General features: G+C 32.4%; 2 protein-coding genes and 1 long non-coding RNA gene across 3 annotated transcripts; 1 reads left to right on the top strand and 2 right to left on the bottom strand.

Moving 5' to 3' along the window:
• Positions 1-4741: 4741 nt before the first annotated feature.
• Positions 4742-5662, top strand: LOC141703472 (uncharacterized). Its single transcript, XM_074506994.1, has one exon. It carries the CDS (start codon positions 4742-4744, stop codon positions 5660-5662), a length of 921 nt encoding a protein of 306 aa, XP_074363095.1.
• Positions 5663-8462: 2800 nt separating this feature from the next.
• LOC141703473 (pentatricopeptide repeat-containing protein At5g16860-like) lies at positions 8463-9070 on the bottom strand. The gene is made up of 2 exons (XM_074506995.1): positions 8856-9070; positions 8463-8709 (listed from the first exon to the last, which is right to left on the bottom strand). The coding sequence occupies exons 1-2, from the start codon at positions 9068-9070 to the stop codon at positions 8463-8465; spliced, it is 462 nt and encodes a 153-aa protein (XP_074363096.1).
• A 1397-nt stretch (positions 9071-10467) lies between these two features.
• On the bottom strand, positions 10468-11646 carry LOC141703471 (uncharacterized). The gene is made up of 4 exons (XR_012567544.1): positions 11449-11646; positions 11222-11268; positions 10704-10923; positions 10468-10591 (listed from the first exon to the last, which is right to left on the bottom strand). It is a non-coding gene; the product is annotated as an uncharacterized LOC141703471 (long non-coding RNA).
• Between the last annotated feature and the right edge of the window lie 6352 nt (positions 11647-17998).

Here is a 17998-nt window from a genome sequence, read left to right on the forward strand (position 1 = left end):
CCCTGCTCCCGAAAACCTCAATGTAAGTGCAACAACAATCTTACTCTTCAACTATGATGTCGAGTTGCTTCCAAATCAAGATCACCTCCATATTCTGAGACAAAGAGCTATTGTGAAACCCGCAGATTACTCACTTTTATCCACTGTGGAGGGACTACAACGGAGTGGGAGTCATGGACTGGATATAGCTGCTCTATTACAAAGTCCTCAAGCATCAAAGTAAAGTTGTTGCAAAACCAGCTTACTAGTGCGCACAACTTTGTATCATAACAGGGGGAACTAGTGTGACTCTTGATTTGGTTGATTTGATCTTGCTGAAAATCTTGTAAATATTTCATCAAATAATCTTTGTAGTTTGCACTGGCAGTGTAGAATTTCAAATATATATTAATTCTCAGATCTTCCAATTGCAGCATTTAACTTCAAAAATAAAAATAGTGCTGAAATACTGAGATGCAAACACGTATTTTAATGAATTAATACTGATGTCAAAAAACAATTGTACATCACTTTTAATGAATAAATACTGATATCTCAAAAATAATTATACATTACTTTTAAAGAAGAAAAACTGATGTCAAAAAAGTTAATGTACATCATTTTTGATAAAAAAACTGATGTCAAAGATAGACATATTCAAGTGTAAATTGAACAGACATCACTTTGTTTGGCATATAATTGATGTTTATGTGCAACTATAGACATCGCATTTTACTGAATAAATCGATGTTTAATATCTGATTTTACATCACCTAAAAGAAAATATATGATGTCTATGTGGTAAAAAACATAACTCATTATATGTTTAATCTGTTGTAATAAGTGTAATTTATTTATTAAATTATTTATTTCTAACATTTTTTGTAAAAAAACAATGCATGGACATCAGTTTTTTTTTTAGAAACGATGTCTAAGCTAGTAAAGACATCGGGTTATGGCCGATGTCTAGAATAGACATCACCGACATCAACATCGGTTGCCAGACAGCATAGACATCGGTCAAAAACCGATGTCTATGGACTTTTTTCTTGTAGTGTTGCACAATTTTGAATAGTTAACTAGAACTATTTTATTGGTTTATCTTTTTAAAAATTACATCGAGAGGTTCTTGCAATTTAGGAAGTTCAGGTTGCAACAATCTTGTCAAAACATTTGTGTACTCAGTCACTAGGTTGCGAACTTTGCAATAATTAACTTAAACTATTGTATTTGTTATGGTTGAGGAAAATCGAGAGCTCCTTGCAGTTTAGGAGGATCGGTTTGCAATGATCTTGTCATTTGTTAAAGCATTTCTGTCATCAGTTATATGTTGTATAACTTTAAAAAAATTATTCCAAAAAAGGAATTAATTTGTACTTGCAAAAATTACATGGAGATCCATTTTATGAAGTTTAGGTTGCAGTTAAAGTTTCTAAGCATGTAATGTATTTACTTGCTACATTTTGATACTTTTTAAAAATAAGTCAAATTGGTGCATTAGTTGATGCTTAAAACACCTCATCTAGATGTACTTTAATTTAAGGAATTACATGCAGCAATACATGTTGAACAATGTGATGAATTTGTTTATGTCCGAAAAATACATGGTTTACCCCGTTTTTTCAATTTATGACTTTGCTAATGCAATTGATTCTGGAAAAATGTTCTGTATTAAGTTGCATATATTTTTAAAAAGCCTAGATGTTATTTTTTTCCTGCATTTTAGCAGTTTGTGATTGCAATTGATATCTTCAACTATGTTATATATGAATTGATAAATTCCTATAAATTATGTCACTAACATGTTCTTTGGTTGTGTAATTTTCATTGTTAGGCATTTGTTACATGTTCTCCTTTCACAATTTTTGACGATCTTTAATGACTATTCTATAAAGAGCTCAAGATAAGGGAAACGGACTTCAACACATACCCTTTGTGAATAATAATTGAAAACTCGGTTATGGAACTATCAGCTACCATCTTTAATAGTGAAAGGATAACAAATATTGACGTGTTGATATTCAAATTTAATAGGTTATACCATCAAACGCAACAAATGATATCAGTGATGAAGTAAATACCATAATGATTGGAGATTAAGTGGATTACGCGGACCTAATTTTTATAGAAATACTACAAATACCAACTGAAACAACAGTAGAAGAAGATATTATACATCACAAGAAAGACGAGGTGATCATTGACAAACACCATCGAGATTTATCAAAATTTCAGATTTATGAAGCCAAGGAAACACCAATTGGCATAAAATAGTTGTTTCATGTTGTATAACACAAATTCAGTTTTGGCTTCATTTTTATTTGAATAAGAAATATGATTAAAAGGTTTATGAAAGCATTTGTACTATACCATCTTGTGATAGATCTACATATTGAACTCTTTATGCAACCTTATGTACATGATTCAACTCTCAATGCAACCACAGAAGCAACATTGCATATAATGTTTGTGACATTATTTATGCAACCACTTATGTAACTCTCAATGCAACCTCTCCATAAACTCTAAGTCTAATAAAAAAGCATGCATGATAAACAACCTAATGTGATAGATTTTGATATTAAACATATTATACAACCTTATACACATGATATTCAACCTAGATTGCAACCACATATGCAATTACAAAATGTTTAAAATTTAATATGTAAACATATTATGAAACTCAATGTTGAGCATAAAATGTTTGAATTGTAGGGTTTAGGGTTAAATTAAAAATTATAAAATCGTTGTACGTTATATTACAGTCTTATAAAAGTTTCTAAAACCCAGTAGGGGATTATTGAACTCTAAATATTAAAAAACTATTAAATTATGGTCCAAGATGAATTATAATTTGGTTCTAAATTTGATTTAAGATTCATCTGAAATTGCTCTTGGTCATATTACTTACATCGAAGATTTTGGTGTATTCAATAGTTAGGTTGTGCATTTTCTAAAACTTATTTCAAACTAGTTCACTAACTTACGGTTGCGACAGTATCATTGAGAGATCTTATGAGCAACTATGAGCAACTAAGCAACTGCATATACAAATCAAATAAATCTCAAATTCAACTAGAAACCTTATCTGCAACTACATTTGTGTAAAATTCGTAATTTTATTTTTAATTTATTTATTAGAAATTAGATATTAATTTGTCTAGATAAATATTTTAAAAATTAGAATATTCTGAAAACATTTTGTGCAAGGTAGTTGATTTGTGAAAAGATTTGTTATTTGTGGAAATAAGTGTAAGAATAATTTAGAAAATCGAAATTTTTTTAGTTTAGGTAATTGTGTGTATCAAATATTTTATTTATGGAATTTACTTGGAGAGGTTGTAAATCTTTAGGAGGAAATATTATTATTTCCTAGTTGAGATATAGGGTTTTGTATCGTTATAAATACACCATATTCGTATTCCTTGTTTTTATCATTAAAATTCGTAGGACTTCTCAGCAAAAATCAGCTGTCTTGTAAAATTCGTAGAAAATTCATCGTAAGTCAGAATTCAGTGATTCTGGACTTTTCAGAAAGGTCTTTTCGTTATCTTCAGCTTTCGTGTTTCGTGTTTTTCAAGAAAATATCGTTTAGAGGGTCAAAAAGAGTAAATTCAGATCTGGTCAGGCTTTGAGGTAAGTACCTTTTGACTTACTTTTAAATTTCCGAAAAGATATTTCAGTTCTGTTTTTAATTTCATATAAGATATAAAAACTTTGATTTCGAAATTATAAGATATAAGTATTTGTGAATTTTAGAACCCAGTCTCTACGTTTTCGAACCGTTCGTAATTTACGCTATAGTTCCGGAACTAGCCTTAGATACCCTTAGTAGGCGCACAAGTGTGCAACTTTAGATACCTATTAAGGGCGCGTAATTATTGAACTTTAGATGCCGACCACTGGCAAAGTGTGGTATAAAGAATAAGAATAAGAATTAGATGCCGGCTACTGGCAAAGTGTGGCCGTAGATCAAGACTGTGGTATTTATAAGAATTATCGTTTCGTTCTGTTTTATTCTGCTCAGATCTGTTATAAAATCTGTACTGTTATAAATTCTGCTATGTTCTGTTTTAAATTCTGAATTTTAAAATATAAAACTTTGGGTTGGATTTATTTTAGAAAATGTTTTACAAAATTATTATTGTTTTAAGAAAAATCGTTTTATCAAAACACCCATTGTTTTTCTGTTTAAAAGTTAGTCAATTTGTACTTGCTGAGCTGTGTAGCTCACCCCTTTTAACATTTCAGGTTCGGAATTTGGAGCATATTAAGATTAAGGAATGAGAACTATGTGGAGATCTGTGCTGCTTCGTTTTGTGCTATTTGAATTAGAATAAAGATTTTGTTTTTAGAGAATAAATTTAATTATCTGTTAGACAATTATTATCGGATTTGTGGAGCTGCGTCTCTATTTTTATGATTTTGATTATTGCGTTTGACCGCTGCTTTGAATTTCGTGATCTATTAGAATTATCGAGTAATAATATATTTTATTTTTAGTTTTCGATTTAGAATTTAATAGTCCGGAAGTGCGGGCTGGTACAGTTGGTATCAAGAGCAGGCTGTCCTTCGGAGTGTATTAGGTATGGGACTAGTACATTCCCTAGGATGCGATCCTTTAGACTATCGTATAGGTCTTAGAAAATTATTTTGGATTTAGGGCATTTATTTGTGTGATTATTTGATATGTTTGACTTTTGTGTTTTTTTGATTATTGACTATAAGTTTAGAATTTGTTTTGTGTGTTCTAGTAAAGATGGATGGAGAAAATCAGAACAACAATGAAAATCAGGGCAATAATGATGAAGGAGGAAACGTCTTTGACCAGCTGGCTGAAACTCTAGCTGTACTTGTGAATCAGCAACCGAAGCCCAACATCGTCTCTCAATTCAAGCGTTTGAACCCGCCAACTTTTGATGGAGCTACAGACCCGGCTATCGTTGAGATGTGGATCCAAGAGATGGAAAAAGCTTTCGGACTTCTGGGGAGCAATGAGGAACAGAAGGTGACCTTAGCTGTGTACCAATTGCAAGGAAGCGCTTACGACTGGTGGCTTATGGAAAAGAGGAAGAATGAGACGACAAATCTTGAAGAAAATCATGAACCGTACACTTGGGCAAAGTTCAAGAAGGCTTTAGAGGACAAGTACTTTCCGAGAACAGTTCGTCTGCAGAAAGAGAGGGACTTCATTCGACTTCAACAAGGTGGAAGAACCGTCATTGAATACGAAGCAGAATTTGCAAAGCTTGCGAAGTACGCGTCGACCCTAGTAGCAGATGAGAGCAGTCGAGCACGAAGATTAGAGGAGGGACTTCGAAGTGACATCAGGAATTCAGTGGCGTCGTTTGAACTTCAGACGTACGAGGCTGTCCTCAACAAGGCGTTAGTGATCGAAAGGGGCTTGGCAGAATCTGAAAAGGCGTCTGGCAGTTGGAATAAGAGGCGGTTCACTCAAACTAGTGGGCAATCTTTTCAAGGGGGACCACTCAAGAAGCCACACGTGTACGATAACATCGGGGGTCAAGGTGATCGAGAGACGTGTACCAGGTGCGGCAAGAATCATCCGGACAAAGTCTGTCGTTGGAATACAGGTGCTTGTTTTCATTGCGGAGAAGTAGGACATAAGATTTCGAATTATCCGCACAATCCGCCACCGCCACCAAGGAAGGAAGCATAACAAGATGGGCAAAGGACGTGTTTTCAGCTGACAGGAAATGACAACTATCGCAATTAAGGTATGATTTCTTTTCTTTAGTGACTTATTTAATTTATTTATGTTATGTGAATTTGGGGACCAAATTCTTTTAAGGAGGGAAGAATGTAAAATTCGTAATTTTATTTTTAATTTATTTATTAGAAATTAGATATTAATTTGTCTAGATAAATATTTTAAAAATTAGAATATTCTGAAAACATTTTGTGCAAGGTAGTTGATTTGTGAAAAGATTTGTTATTTGTGGAAATAAGTGTAAGAATAATTTAGAAAATCGAAATTTTTTTAGTTTAGGTAATTGTGTGTATCAAATATTTTATTTATGGAATTTACTTGGAGAGGTTGTAAATCTTTAGGAGGAAATATTATTATTTCCTAGTTGAGATATAGGGTTTTGTATCGTTATAAATACACCATATTCGTATTCCTTGTTTTTATCATTAAAATTCGTAGGACTTTCTCAGCAAAAATCAGCTGTCTTATAAAATTCGTAGAAAATTCATCGTAAGTCAGAATTCAGTGATTCTGGACTTTTCAGAAAGGTCTTTTCGTTATCTTCAGCTTTCGTGTTTCGTGTTTTTCAAGAAAATATCGTTTAGAGGGTCAAAAAGAGTAAATTCAGATCTGGTCAGGCTTTGAGGTAAGTACCTTTTGACTTACTTTTAAATTTCCGAAAAGATATTTCAGTTCTGTTTTTAATTTCATATAAGATATAAAAACTTTGATTTCGAAATTATAAGATATAAGTATTTGTGAATTTTAGAACCCAGTCTCTACGTTTTTCGAACCGTTCGTAATTTACGCTATAGTTCCGGAACTAGCCTTAGATACCCTTAGTAGGCGCACAAGTGTGCAACTTTAGATACCTATTAAGGGCGCGTAATTATTGAACTTTAGATGCCGACCACTGGCAAAGTGTGGTATAAAGAATAAGAATAAGAATTAGATGCCGGCTACTGGCAAAGTGTGGCCGTAGATCAAGACTGTGGTATTTATAAGAATTATCGTTTCGTTCTGTTTTATTCTGCTCAGATCTGTTATAAAATCTGTACTGTTATAAATTCTGCTCTGTTCTGTTTTAAATTCTGAATTTTAAAATATAAAACTTTGGGTTGGATTTATTTTAGAAAATGTTTTACAAAATTATTATTGTTTTAAGAAAAATCGTTTTATCAAAACACCCATTGTTTTTCTGTTTAAAAGTTAGTCAATTTGTACTTGCTGAGCTGTGTAGCTCACCCCTTTTAACATTTCAGGTTCGGAATTTGGAGCATATTAAGATTAAGGAATGAGAACTATGTGGAGATCTGTGCTGCTTCGTTTTGTGCTATTTGAATTAGAATAAAGATTTTGTTTTTAGAGAATAAATTTAATTATCTGTTAGACAATTATTATCGGATTTGTGGAGTTGCGTCTCTATTTTTATGATTTTGATTATTGCGTTTGACCGCTGCTTTGAATTTCGTGATCTATTAGAATTATCGAGTAATAATATATTTTATTTTTAGTTTTCGATTTAGAATTTAATAGTCCGGAAGTGCGGGCTGTTACAATTTGTAACTCAAATAAATCCAAAATTCAACTACCGGTGCAACTCATATAAATACGAAACTATAAACCCATTATTCAACTACAAATACAACTCAAAGAAATCTCAACCAGATACCTCAATTACATTTGCAACTCAAAGAAATCTCAAATGCAACACATTTCATATTATGTTGTTATAAAAAGCAAGATACAATGTTATTTGTAACTTTTTATGAAACTACTTATGCAATCCTAATATAACATGTTTAATGCAACCTTATATACATGTTTTAAACCTAGAATTCAACAACATATGCAACTATAAAAATTACAAGATTATTAATATCTAATATAACCATTATGTAACTCTAAATGTAATCTCACCATAACTGTAAATTAACTTTATAGAAAAATTTAAACCTAGATTTCAACCACCTATGCAACTTTAAAAATTAAAAATTTACCTAATACATAAATTATGTAACTTTAGATGTAACCGCAAATGTTACAGTCTTACTCAAGCTTCTAAAACCCAATTATGGAATTGGTGAACCTCTAAACAATTACTCAAATGTTATTGTGATCAGTGTTGATATACTTGGGGTATGTATGATCAGACATAAAAATAGCATTGATGAAAAAAATAACTTAAAGATGCTAACTAATTGCTCTGACGAGGCCATTGGTTATGATTTTGATGATGATCATTATCATAGGTACTTTAACTAATCCCTATTGTGTGCTTACTTATCAATTACCGCATTGCATATCATTTTATTGTTTTAATACTTGGAACAATCAACTACTAATTATGGTTTTACCTATTTGACACTCTTGTTCATGGGAGATTACTGTATCAGAATCTGAAACGTGACCCTCTTCTAAGGAATCTTTTGCATAACATAACTTGTTATTGTGATCAGTGTTGAGATACTTGGCATAAACTGAAGTATCTCTTATCCAAAGGTAAAGATGAAGGTTGTATTTGCAACCATACCTACAACTGCTAGCAACCATATATGCAACCACAAATGCAAATTTGAAAAAATATGTTGAAAATTACATTTAGTTGCAAAATAAGTTGCAAGTGGTTGCAAATGACGGAAAATAAGTGCGCCTGCAGGGCCAATACTAATATCACAAAAGTAACCATGAAATCAACTAAAATCAGAGCAAAAATCGCCTGAACGCAACCAAAATCCATCCTCTTCAATCTTCCTCTTTCCACTTCCCGTCAATACCAAACCTCTTCTCCACTTTTTATCATCTCAAACATGCTCAAAGCATCTTCAAACCTCCTAACCTGAAAATACCCGATAACCATTGCATTCCAAAAAACAACATCTGTCACCTTTATACTCTCAGTCACTTTACTCACATCATCCATCAACTCACACTTTGCATTCATATCCACAATAGCATTCCCCACAAACACATCATGAGAAAGCCCACTCCGAAGCGCATACCCGTGAACCTCCTTCCTTCATCTCCTCCACACTTTCTCAACCCCACAAGCAGGAAGAACATTAACAAGACTAACCACATCCACCATCACACCAAACTCCCCCTTCTCCCCACCTCTCAAACAACCTCAACACACCCTTAACATCCCCTACTCTACACGTACACAGCCACAATCGAATTCCATGAAACAACATCCTCAACCCCTATATGACACATATCATCAAATACCTTCCGCGCATCCCTCAAAACCCCACTCTTAAAATACATCATCGTAAGAACATTACAAACAAACACATTACACTCCACAAACCCTTTCTTAACCACAACCCATGAACGCAAAATCCCAAAAACCCATCCCCCTAATCTTAAAGTCTGCATTTAAATCACTAAGCACTACAAGGAAAATCGGCTCACACAACGGTTTTTGCCCGTTATCTGATACCCTGAAAAACCGTTGACTATTGAGCCGCCTCTCTTACATGGATCAGACAACGGGAAAAAACTGTTGTGTGAATGAGCACAGACAACGACCAGAGTAGTAAACCTGTTGTGTTACATCCAGAATAGACAACGCATTCTTGTAACTTATATTGTAAACATCTGTATTAGTCAAGTGTTCTGGAAACGGTTGTGTAGTGTGTCCATAATAATATAAGAACAAAACAAGTAATACAACTCTTATTGTCCTCAAATGGTTGTTCTACAGATCAACACACAACACAAATGAATTAAATAGCTCTTGTAGTAAAATTCTACAGACAACACTTGCATTTTGTTTTGTGTTGTAGGAACTCTTCTCATACAAGATTTGTCCTATTTCTTGTGTTGTGTGATTTAGTTTCACACTTGTCTTTTAGTTTACAATGTGTTGAGTTAGTGTTTAAGATATGATTTTTTTTATAACAAATGGTGTTGTCTGAACATAATTAGTTTTATAGAGAAGGGTTTTTTATTCAGTTTGGTATTGTGCGAAAGTCAATATAACAAGCTTTTAGTTTTTGAAATTATTGTGTCAAACAAACTATAACAATGTTTTAACTGGATAACTTACGGGCTAAAATCCCCTCAGACAATGGTTTCCAAATGCAAAGCAAATAAAACAACATTGTAAAATTAATATGCCATCAAATTTAAAATCCAAAGAAAAACCATTGAGATTACAATCAAGTCATCACACCATTACACTAGCAAACAACCAACCCTCCATTACTCCAGCAATCAACCAACCATCCATTACACCATTTCAACTAAAAACCAACTAAGTATAACCAAGTTCTATCTTAAGAAAAAAGACCATTCGAGTACATGTACTTCGGGACTCTATATTGCTTGTTAAAACATATAAAAATGAAAAATCTGAGTTAACTTTCTTTAGAAATTCAGGTGACATTTACATGTGCAAACACACATGACGCTTTCTCTAGTATACGCACTAATATGCCAACTATAAATACCTTTTTGCTCAACTATATCCAACTATATTTTCCAATGAATTTTTAGCTTTTGAATCCCCTGTAATAGGTTCATATCATCAATAAATTTTGATTTCCATGGCTTGAAGATTAATAATTGATTTTCCTGTGGTTGGCAGTTGTCCAAGACATTCTCGTGGTCTTTGCTCTCGGGTCTTATTTTGTCCGGCAAATTCCAATAGAGAAACAAAAATATTAAGCTCCTCGTGACTAAAACTTCCTCTCTTCATAAATTCAATTCCATGTATCAATTTATGCAAATAATAAAATACTTCAGGTTTAATTTAAAACAAAAAGTTCAAACCTAATGATCACTTTTACAAACTCCATTTTCTTCTAGCAGTTATCTTTGTACAGTTCACACAAGAATCTTCAATACACTCTTCAACGATACCAACTTGGCAATCTTTGGTTAGTCAAGTTCAACCTGCAAAAAAGTATATGTTGTTGATACACGAGAGTTGTGTAAGCTTCTATTTTATTTTGTATTCACAAGACAATTAATAAAGACCTCCACCAAATCACAAGATTCGACACACCTTCTAACCCATCACTCACATCTTGTCTTCTATGTTCCTGGTGTGGATGTTGGCTTCCAACAAGTATCATCCTTTCTATTGAGACAATACCCCTACAACAGTTGCAACTCTAGATAACTTCTTTCCTCCTCTAGCAACAATCTATACATGGGCTTGGTTAAACATATCAACAAAGTTTATATAATCTCTCCGCATCCCATTCAAACTTGTTTACCAGGTACTACAAACAACCAATAGTTTGATAAAAATAGAACAAAGTTAAGATACATGCAATCTTGAATCATAGTACTTGCAAAACCAATAATTTCTTAAATCAATCATATAACTTTGTTTAGAATAGACAGCATGAAAATTTATTTAATCTGAAGCAAAAAATATTAATTAAAAGCAATAAAATCAAGATAAGAACAAATCATATATTAAAAGCATCCAAAAATCAAGAATCTATTGAAATAAAATATGTGAATTGAGCAATCATATAACTAAAATTTATCCAGCAGCTAAGAAAACATACATACACTGATAAGAGTGAGCAATCAAAAATTAATTAATATCATAGGACCACCTGCAAAATGGATGAAATAAAAATTGCAGTATAAAATTACATGACATAACAAATTAGTAGGTTTTTAATACTAATACATTAATTGAACATATGAGCTCCTTTAATAATATATGAAAAGAATATAAAACCCAAGGCAATGAAAATAAAATCATTTAAAAAAGAAATAAGACAAGTGTATACCTTTAACCCAAAAATCGAACTAGGGTTTGCGTTTGAAATCGAGCTTTTGAATAACTCGAGTTAGGGGTTAGTTTCTAAGATTTGAATTGGAGTTTGGGTTTGGATTTAGAGAGGTGAGAGGTTAGAGTAAATTGAGGTGTTAAAAATTAGGTTTTAATTACACAGATGGTGTGATGGAAAGAGAGGCCGCATAGGAAGTTCAAAGAAGAGAACATGAGAGAAAGGGAGTTACAGCTTAGAGAGGGAGATGGACTACCATGTAAAGGGGAAATGAGTGAACAAAAGATGGGGAGATAGAGAGAGAGATCCATGAGAAGGGGGAGTTGGGACAGAAAGAATGGGGAGATGGAGAGAGAGAGTCAGTGATGAGAAGGGAGAGTTGGGAGAGAGAGAACAGGGAAAATAGAGGGGTGAGAGCAGACACCGATGAGAAGGATATAAACGGGGTTAACAAAATGGGGGGAGATATAAGGGGGAAATAAAATTTTCACTTGGGGGCAAACTAAAAATAGAGGAGATGGAATGAAAAAATGGCCTAAAAAGTGAAATTTGGGTGAAGGGGGAAATGAAAATTTAAACAAGGGGAAAATGAAAAAGTGGGGTTTAAGGTGAAATAGGGGTAAATAGATATTTTTTTATTATATGTATTATTTTATAATTTTTTTACTTTATTTTATAAGAAGATAATCAAAATTAATATATCTTAACATCCGTATGGTTGGATCGTCGAAAAATTTATTTAAATAATCATTTTGTTAATGAGGAACGTGTCTAGTTTGAGAAAGTAGTACTTCAACTAGAATCTTCTTGTAAAGTTATGCAAGATATTTTTTTGAATTTATAAATTATTACATAAAATTTATATTACATATTAATGTAATAAAATTCAATCTAACATTTTCATTAATTTATAATTCACTTAAACAAATATATATTAATATCCATATGGTTAGATATTAGAAAAAAATCATTTCAAAAAATTATTTTGTTAAGCAGGAACGAAATCCATTTTAGGAACTACCACTTTCACTACATTTTCGTTATAATTTCAAGAAAGATATATTTGAAAATTTTAAAATATTTTTTAAGTGAATAAAATCAATATATATTAACATCAACAGTTTAAGGAATATATATTAACAAAGTCAATAAATATATGGCATTAAAAATAATTGTCTGAAATTTAAAATGTGTTGTCTTAACAAAAGTCACACAACAGTTTTTAATATAAAACAATTGTGGGATGTAATATCAACCAAATAAATAGTGCCAAATTCATACAACGGTTTATAACCAAAAAAGGTTATTTAAAAACAATGTCAATAACGGTTTCCAAGAAAAAAACCGTTGTTGAATCACACAACGGTATTTTTAAAAAGCCTGTTGTACATAGTTTATACGACAACGTCTGAGAAAAATCATTTTAAAAAATTAATCCTGTAAATCGGGAACGAGTCTCGTTGTCGGGAGGGGTACTTTTACCAGATTTTTCTAATCCTGGCATGCAAATGAATTTCAAATTTTTTAATAATTTTTTCTTATGACTAAAATCGATATATCCTAACATCCGTACGGTTGGATCATCGAAAAATGCTTTTCAAAAATTAATCCTGTAAATCGGGAACGAGTCTCGTTGTCGAGATGGGTACTTTTACCAGATTTTTCTAATCCTGACATTCGAGATGAATTTCAAATTTTTTAATACTTTTTTCATGTGACTAAAATGAGTATTTCTTAACATCCGTACGGTTGGATCGTCGAAAAATCATTTTAAAAAATTAATCCTGTAAATCGGGAACGAGTCTCGTTGTCGGGAGGGGTACTTTTACCAGATTTTTCTAATCCTGGCATGCAAAATGAATTTCAAATTTTTTTAATTTTTTCTTATGACTAAAATCGATATATCCTAACATCCGTATGGTAGGATCGTCAAAAAATCATTTTAAAAAATTAATCCTGTAAATCGGGAACGAGTCTCGTTGTCGGGAGGGGTACTTTTACCAGATTTTTCTAATCCTGGCATGCAAAATGAATTTCAAATTTTTTAATACTTTTTTCATGTGAATAAAATCAGTATATCTTAACATCCGTACGGTTGGATTGTCGAAAAATCATTTTAAAAAATTAATCCTGTAAATCGGGAACGAGTCTCGTTGTCGGGAGGGGTACTTTTACCAAATTTTTCTAATCCTGGCATGCAAAATGAATTTCAAATTTTTTAATAATTTGTTCTTATGACTAAAATCGATATATCTTAACATCCGTACGGTTGGATCGTCGAAAAATCATTTTAAAAAATTAATCCTGTAAATCGGGAACGAGTCTCGTTGTCGGAAGGGGTACTTTTACCAGATTTTTCTAATCCTGACATGCAAAATGAATTTCAAATTTTTTAATAATTTTTTCTTATGACTAAAATCGATATATCCTAACATCCGTATGGTTGGATCGTCGAAAAATTATTTTAAAAAATTAATCCTGTAAATCGGGAACGAGTCTCATTGTCGGGAGGGGTACTTTTACCAGATTTTTCTAATCCTGACATGCAAGAATTTCAAATTTTTTAATAATTTTTTCTTATGACTAAAATCGATATATCCTAACATCCGTACGGTTGGATCGTCGAAAAATCATTTTAAAAAATTAATCCTGTAAATCGGGAACGAGTCTCGTTGTCGGGAGGGGTACTTTTACCAGATTTTTCTAATCCTGACATGCAAAATGTATTTCAAATTTTTTAATAATTTTTTCTTATGACAAAATCGATATATCCTAATATCCGTACGGTTGGATCGTCGAAAAATTATTTTAAAAAATTAATCCTGTAAATCGGGAACGAGTCTCGTTGTCGGGAGGGGTACTTTTACCAGATTTTTCTAATCATGGCATGCAAAATGAATTTCAAATTTTTAATAATTTTTTCTTATGACTAAAATCAATATTTCTTAACATCCGTACGGTTGGATCCTCTAAAAAATCATTAAAAAAATTTATCTTTTTCATTAGGTATGAAAAAAATCTAGTACGAGGCAACACCCAACGGTTTTTTATGAAAAATTCTTGTCTGAAATAAATTATGACAACAGTTTTTTTGAAAAAAACCGTTGTCTTAAATGATCAACTTTTTTAAATCTTACGGCTGATATTAAATCTACTTTTAATCAACGGCTCTAATTACACCAACTCAACAATCCAAGTGAATGTTTTTTCCCCAATCACATGGTGCCACCTCATCACAAGCAACACTTCAGAAATTTCAAGAATCAGACTTACAGACAACGGTTTTTTATGAAAAAAGGTTGTCTTAGATGAACATTGACAACATTTATTTGAACAAAAGTTGTTGTGTAAGCGTAGCAGCGTTTTTTAATCTAATGGCTGATAAATATACATTCAATCAACTGCTCTTATTACACCAACTCAGCAATCCAAGTGAATGTTTTTTCACCAATCACATGGTGCCACCTCATCACAAACAAGTGTGAAAAAATATTTTAAAAAATTTATCTTGTTCATCGGGAACGAATCCCGTGTTGGGAAGAAGTGCTTTTACCAGATTTTTCTAATCCTGACATTCGAGATGAATTTGAAATTTTTTAATACTTTTTTCATGTGACTAAAATAAGTATATCTTAACATCCATACGGTTGGATCGTTGAAAAAATCATTTAAAAAAATTATCTTGTTCATCGGGAACGAATTTCATGTTGGGAAGTAGTGCTTTTACCAGATTTTTCTAAACCTGACATTCGAGATGAATTTGAAATTTTTTAATACTTTTTTCATGTGACTAAAATAAGTATATCTTCACATCCGTACGGTTGGATCGTCAAAAAAATCATTTAAAAAATGTATCTTGTTCATCGGGAACGAATCCCGTGTTGGGAAGTAGTGCTTTTACCAGATTTTTCTAATCTTGACATTCGAGATGAATTTGAAATTTTTTAATACTTTTTTCATGTGACTAAAATAAGTATTTCTTAACATCCGTACGGTTGGATCATCTAAAAAATCATTTTAAAAATTTATCTCTTTAATCGGGTATGGAAAAAAATCTAGTACGAGGCAACATCCAACGGTTTTCTATGAAAAAGTCTTGTCTGAAAAAATAGTGACAACAGTTTTTTTGAAAAAAAACCGTTGTTTTAGATGATCAACTTTTTTAAATCCTACGGCTGATATTAAATCTACTAAAAATCAACGGCTCTAATTACACCAACTCAACAATCCAAGTGAATGTTTTTTCACCAATCACATGGTGCCACCTCATCACAAGCAATGCTTCAGAAATTTTAAGAATCAGACTTACAGACAACGATTTTCTATGAAAAAAGGTTGTCTTAGATGAACATTGACAACATTTATTTGAACAAAAGCTGTGTGTAAGTGTAACAGCGTTTTTTAATCTAATGGCTGATATTAAATATACTTTCAATCAACTGCTCTTATTGCACCAACTCAGCAATCCAAGTGAATGTTTTTTCACCATTCACATGGTGCCACCTCATCTCCTCTTAATGAACGTCTCTCATTATACCAGCTCACCAATACAAGTGACAATGGTTTTATGAGCAAAACGCTTGTGTGATGTCATGACATACAACAGAATAAAAACACTTGTATGTCAAGTGATATTTAGACAACACAATGGAAGTACGTTGTTTGATTCCAGCTTAACTAATCCATTGAGAAAACACTTGTCTCATTCCAACAACGGTGTTTCACAATGTTGTCTCCATTACTTTCAGACAATGCAAAATTAAACTGTTGTACAAACTACCTCATTTGCATAACATATCTTTAGAAAGGTTTGTCTGTGTCGATTACCTAGACAATAGTTTTTAAAGCATTGTAGGAATGATGAAATCTTTTTATTTAAACAACACCTTATCTCATAAAACGGTTGTCTGATACGATATGCTAGACAACAGTTTTAAACCTATTGTAGTAAAGGGATTCACACAACACCTGTTTTCTGGTTTTTAAAAAACTGTTGTGTAAAATTTCTGGGCAACACTTTTTTAGTCAAGCGTTGTCTGATGGGTGTTGTCTGATGACATTTTTCTTGTAGTGAATGAGTAGACAATCTTTGTTATTTTGGTGAATTTACAGGATCTTATTATAACACTCCCCCTCACTTGAAAGCCCATTTGTGGGTCGAATAGTGGATGACGGGCGCTCATCTTTGGGGCTTAAATTTTCCTTTCATATCCCTCATAAATTGTGAGAAATGTTGGGGGTGGCAGGGATCGAACCTGAGTCCTCTGCCATCCTGAGCTCTGATACCATGTCAAGGAACGAGTTACTCTAAAAACCTTTAGAGAATGGCCCTTTACAGGATCTTATATTATTCTCACAAGACATAAGTTAACTTCACATTTCTAGTACTCCTTCTTAGATTCAAATTATCAATTGAAGATGCATTGTGTGTACAATGATCATTAGATGAATTGTCTTGATGAAAATTTGTTGAAGTGTCAGGTGAAGAATCATCCAAAGAACCCATAGGTATGGTGACTTCAGGAGTGTCAAAAAACTGAAAGATATCTGGAAATTCTGTATCATGAAGAGATTTGTGATCAGTAGATACTGGTAATAAGAAATAAGGTGCATTCCCAGAAATTTGCTTGTGATGGAGAGGAAAATGGTGCTTATGAAATATTAGATCTCTGGAAATAAATATATGTCATGTCTACATATTAAGAACTTTATATCCTTTATGACCAGCAGGATATCCAAGAAAAACACATTAATTTGCTCTATAAAATAAGGCTCTCGCAATTAATACTTAAAAATCATCAACAGAATTCATCCTCTCAACTCATCTAATTGATGATGTGTACAATAATCAATCAACAAAGAACATATGAAGAAAAATCGCTCAAAAAGCTTGAAAAAGGGATGAAATACCTCAAATTTATGTACGAAAGAAAGTCAAAATACTTACTTGAAATCTTCATCAAAAAAATGCTCATAATCGATTCTGGTTGCTTTGATACCATGTTACAATTTGCAATTGATAACATGTTAGTTATATGATTAAATACTGAGAAAGTTACACTACTTTGATTGCAGAAAAATAAAGAAACTTGGTACTGTTGGGATTACATTCTGGAAAGGAAAGATTACATAATAAAGACTACAGCTAACTGAGATCCTAAAGAACAGGAGTACAAACAGGAGTACATGACCATAATAATCTCCAGCTTATTAAACTAGACTCCTAAAACACTGCAACTACCTGAGACCAAGTCTGCTGCACTATCAAAACTACAGACACGTAGATTTATTCAAGGACCAAAACAAAATAGACAAACCAAATAAGTTTAGATTAAATATAATTCCAACATACTCCCCCTTAATCTAAACATCCTCGAGATTTTTAACTCCCAACAAGTTCCTCATCTTTTCGAACTTTGCTGTTGCCAGTGCTTTAGTAAGAATGTCTGCGCGCTGTTCACTGGTGTTAATATGTTTTATAACAATCAGACCCTGCTCAATACAGTCTCTAATAAAATGATACCTCAAGTCGATATGTTTACTTCTCCTA

Source organism: Apium graveolens, unplaced genomic scaffold (assembly GCF_009905375.1).
Source record: "Apium graveolens cultivar Ventura unplaced genomic scaffold, ASM990537v1 ctg6690, whole genome shotgun sequence".
Lineage (NCBI taxonomy): Eukaryota > Viridiplantae > Streptophyta > Magnoliopsida > Apiales > Apiaceae > Apium > Apium graveolens.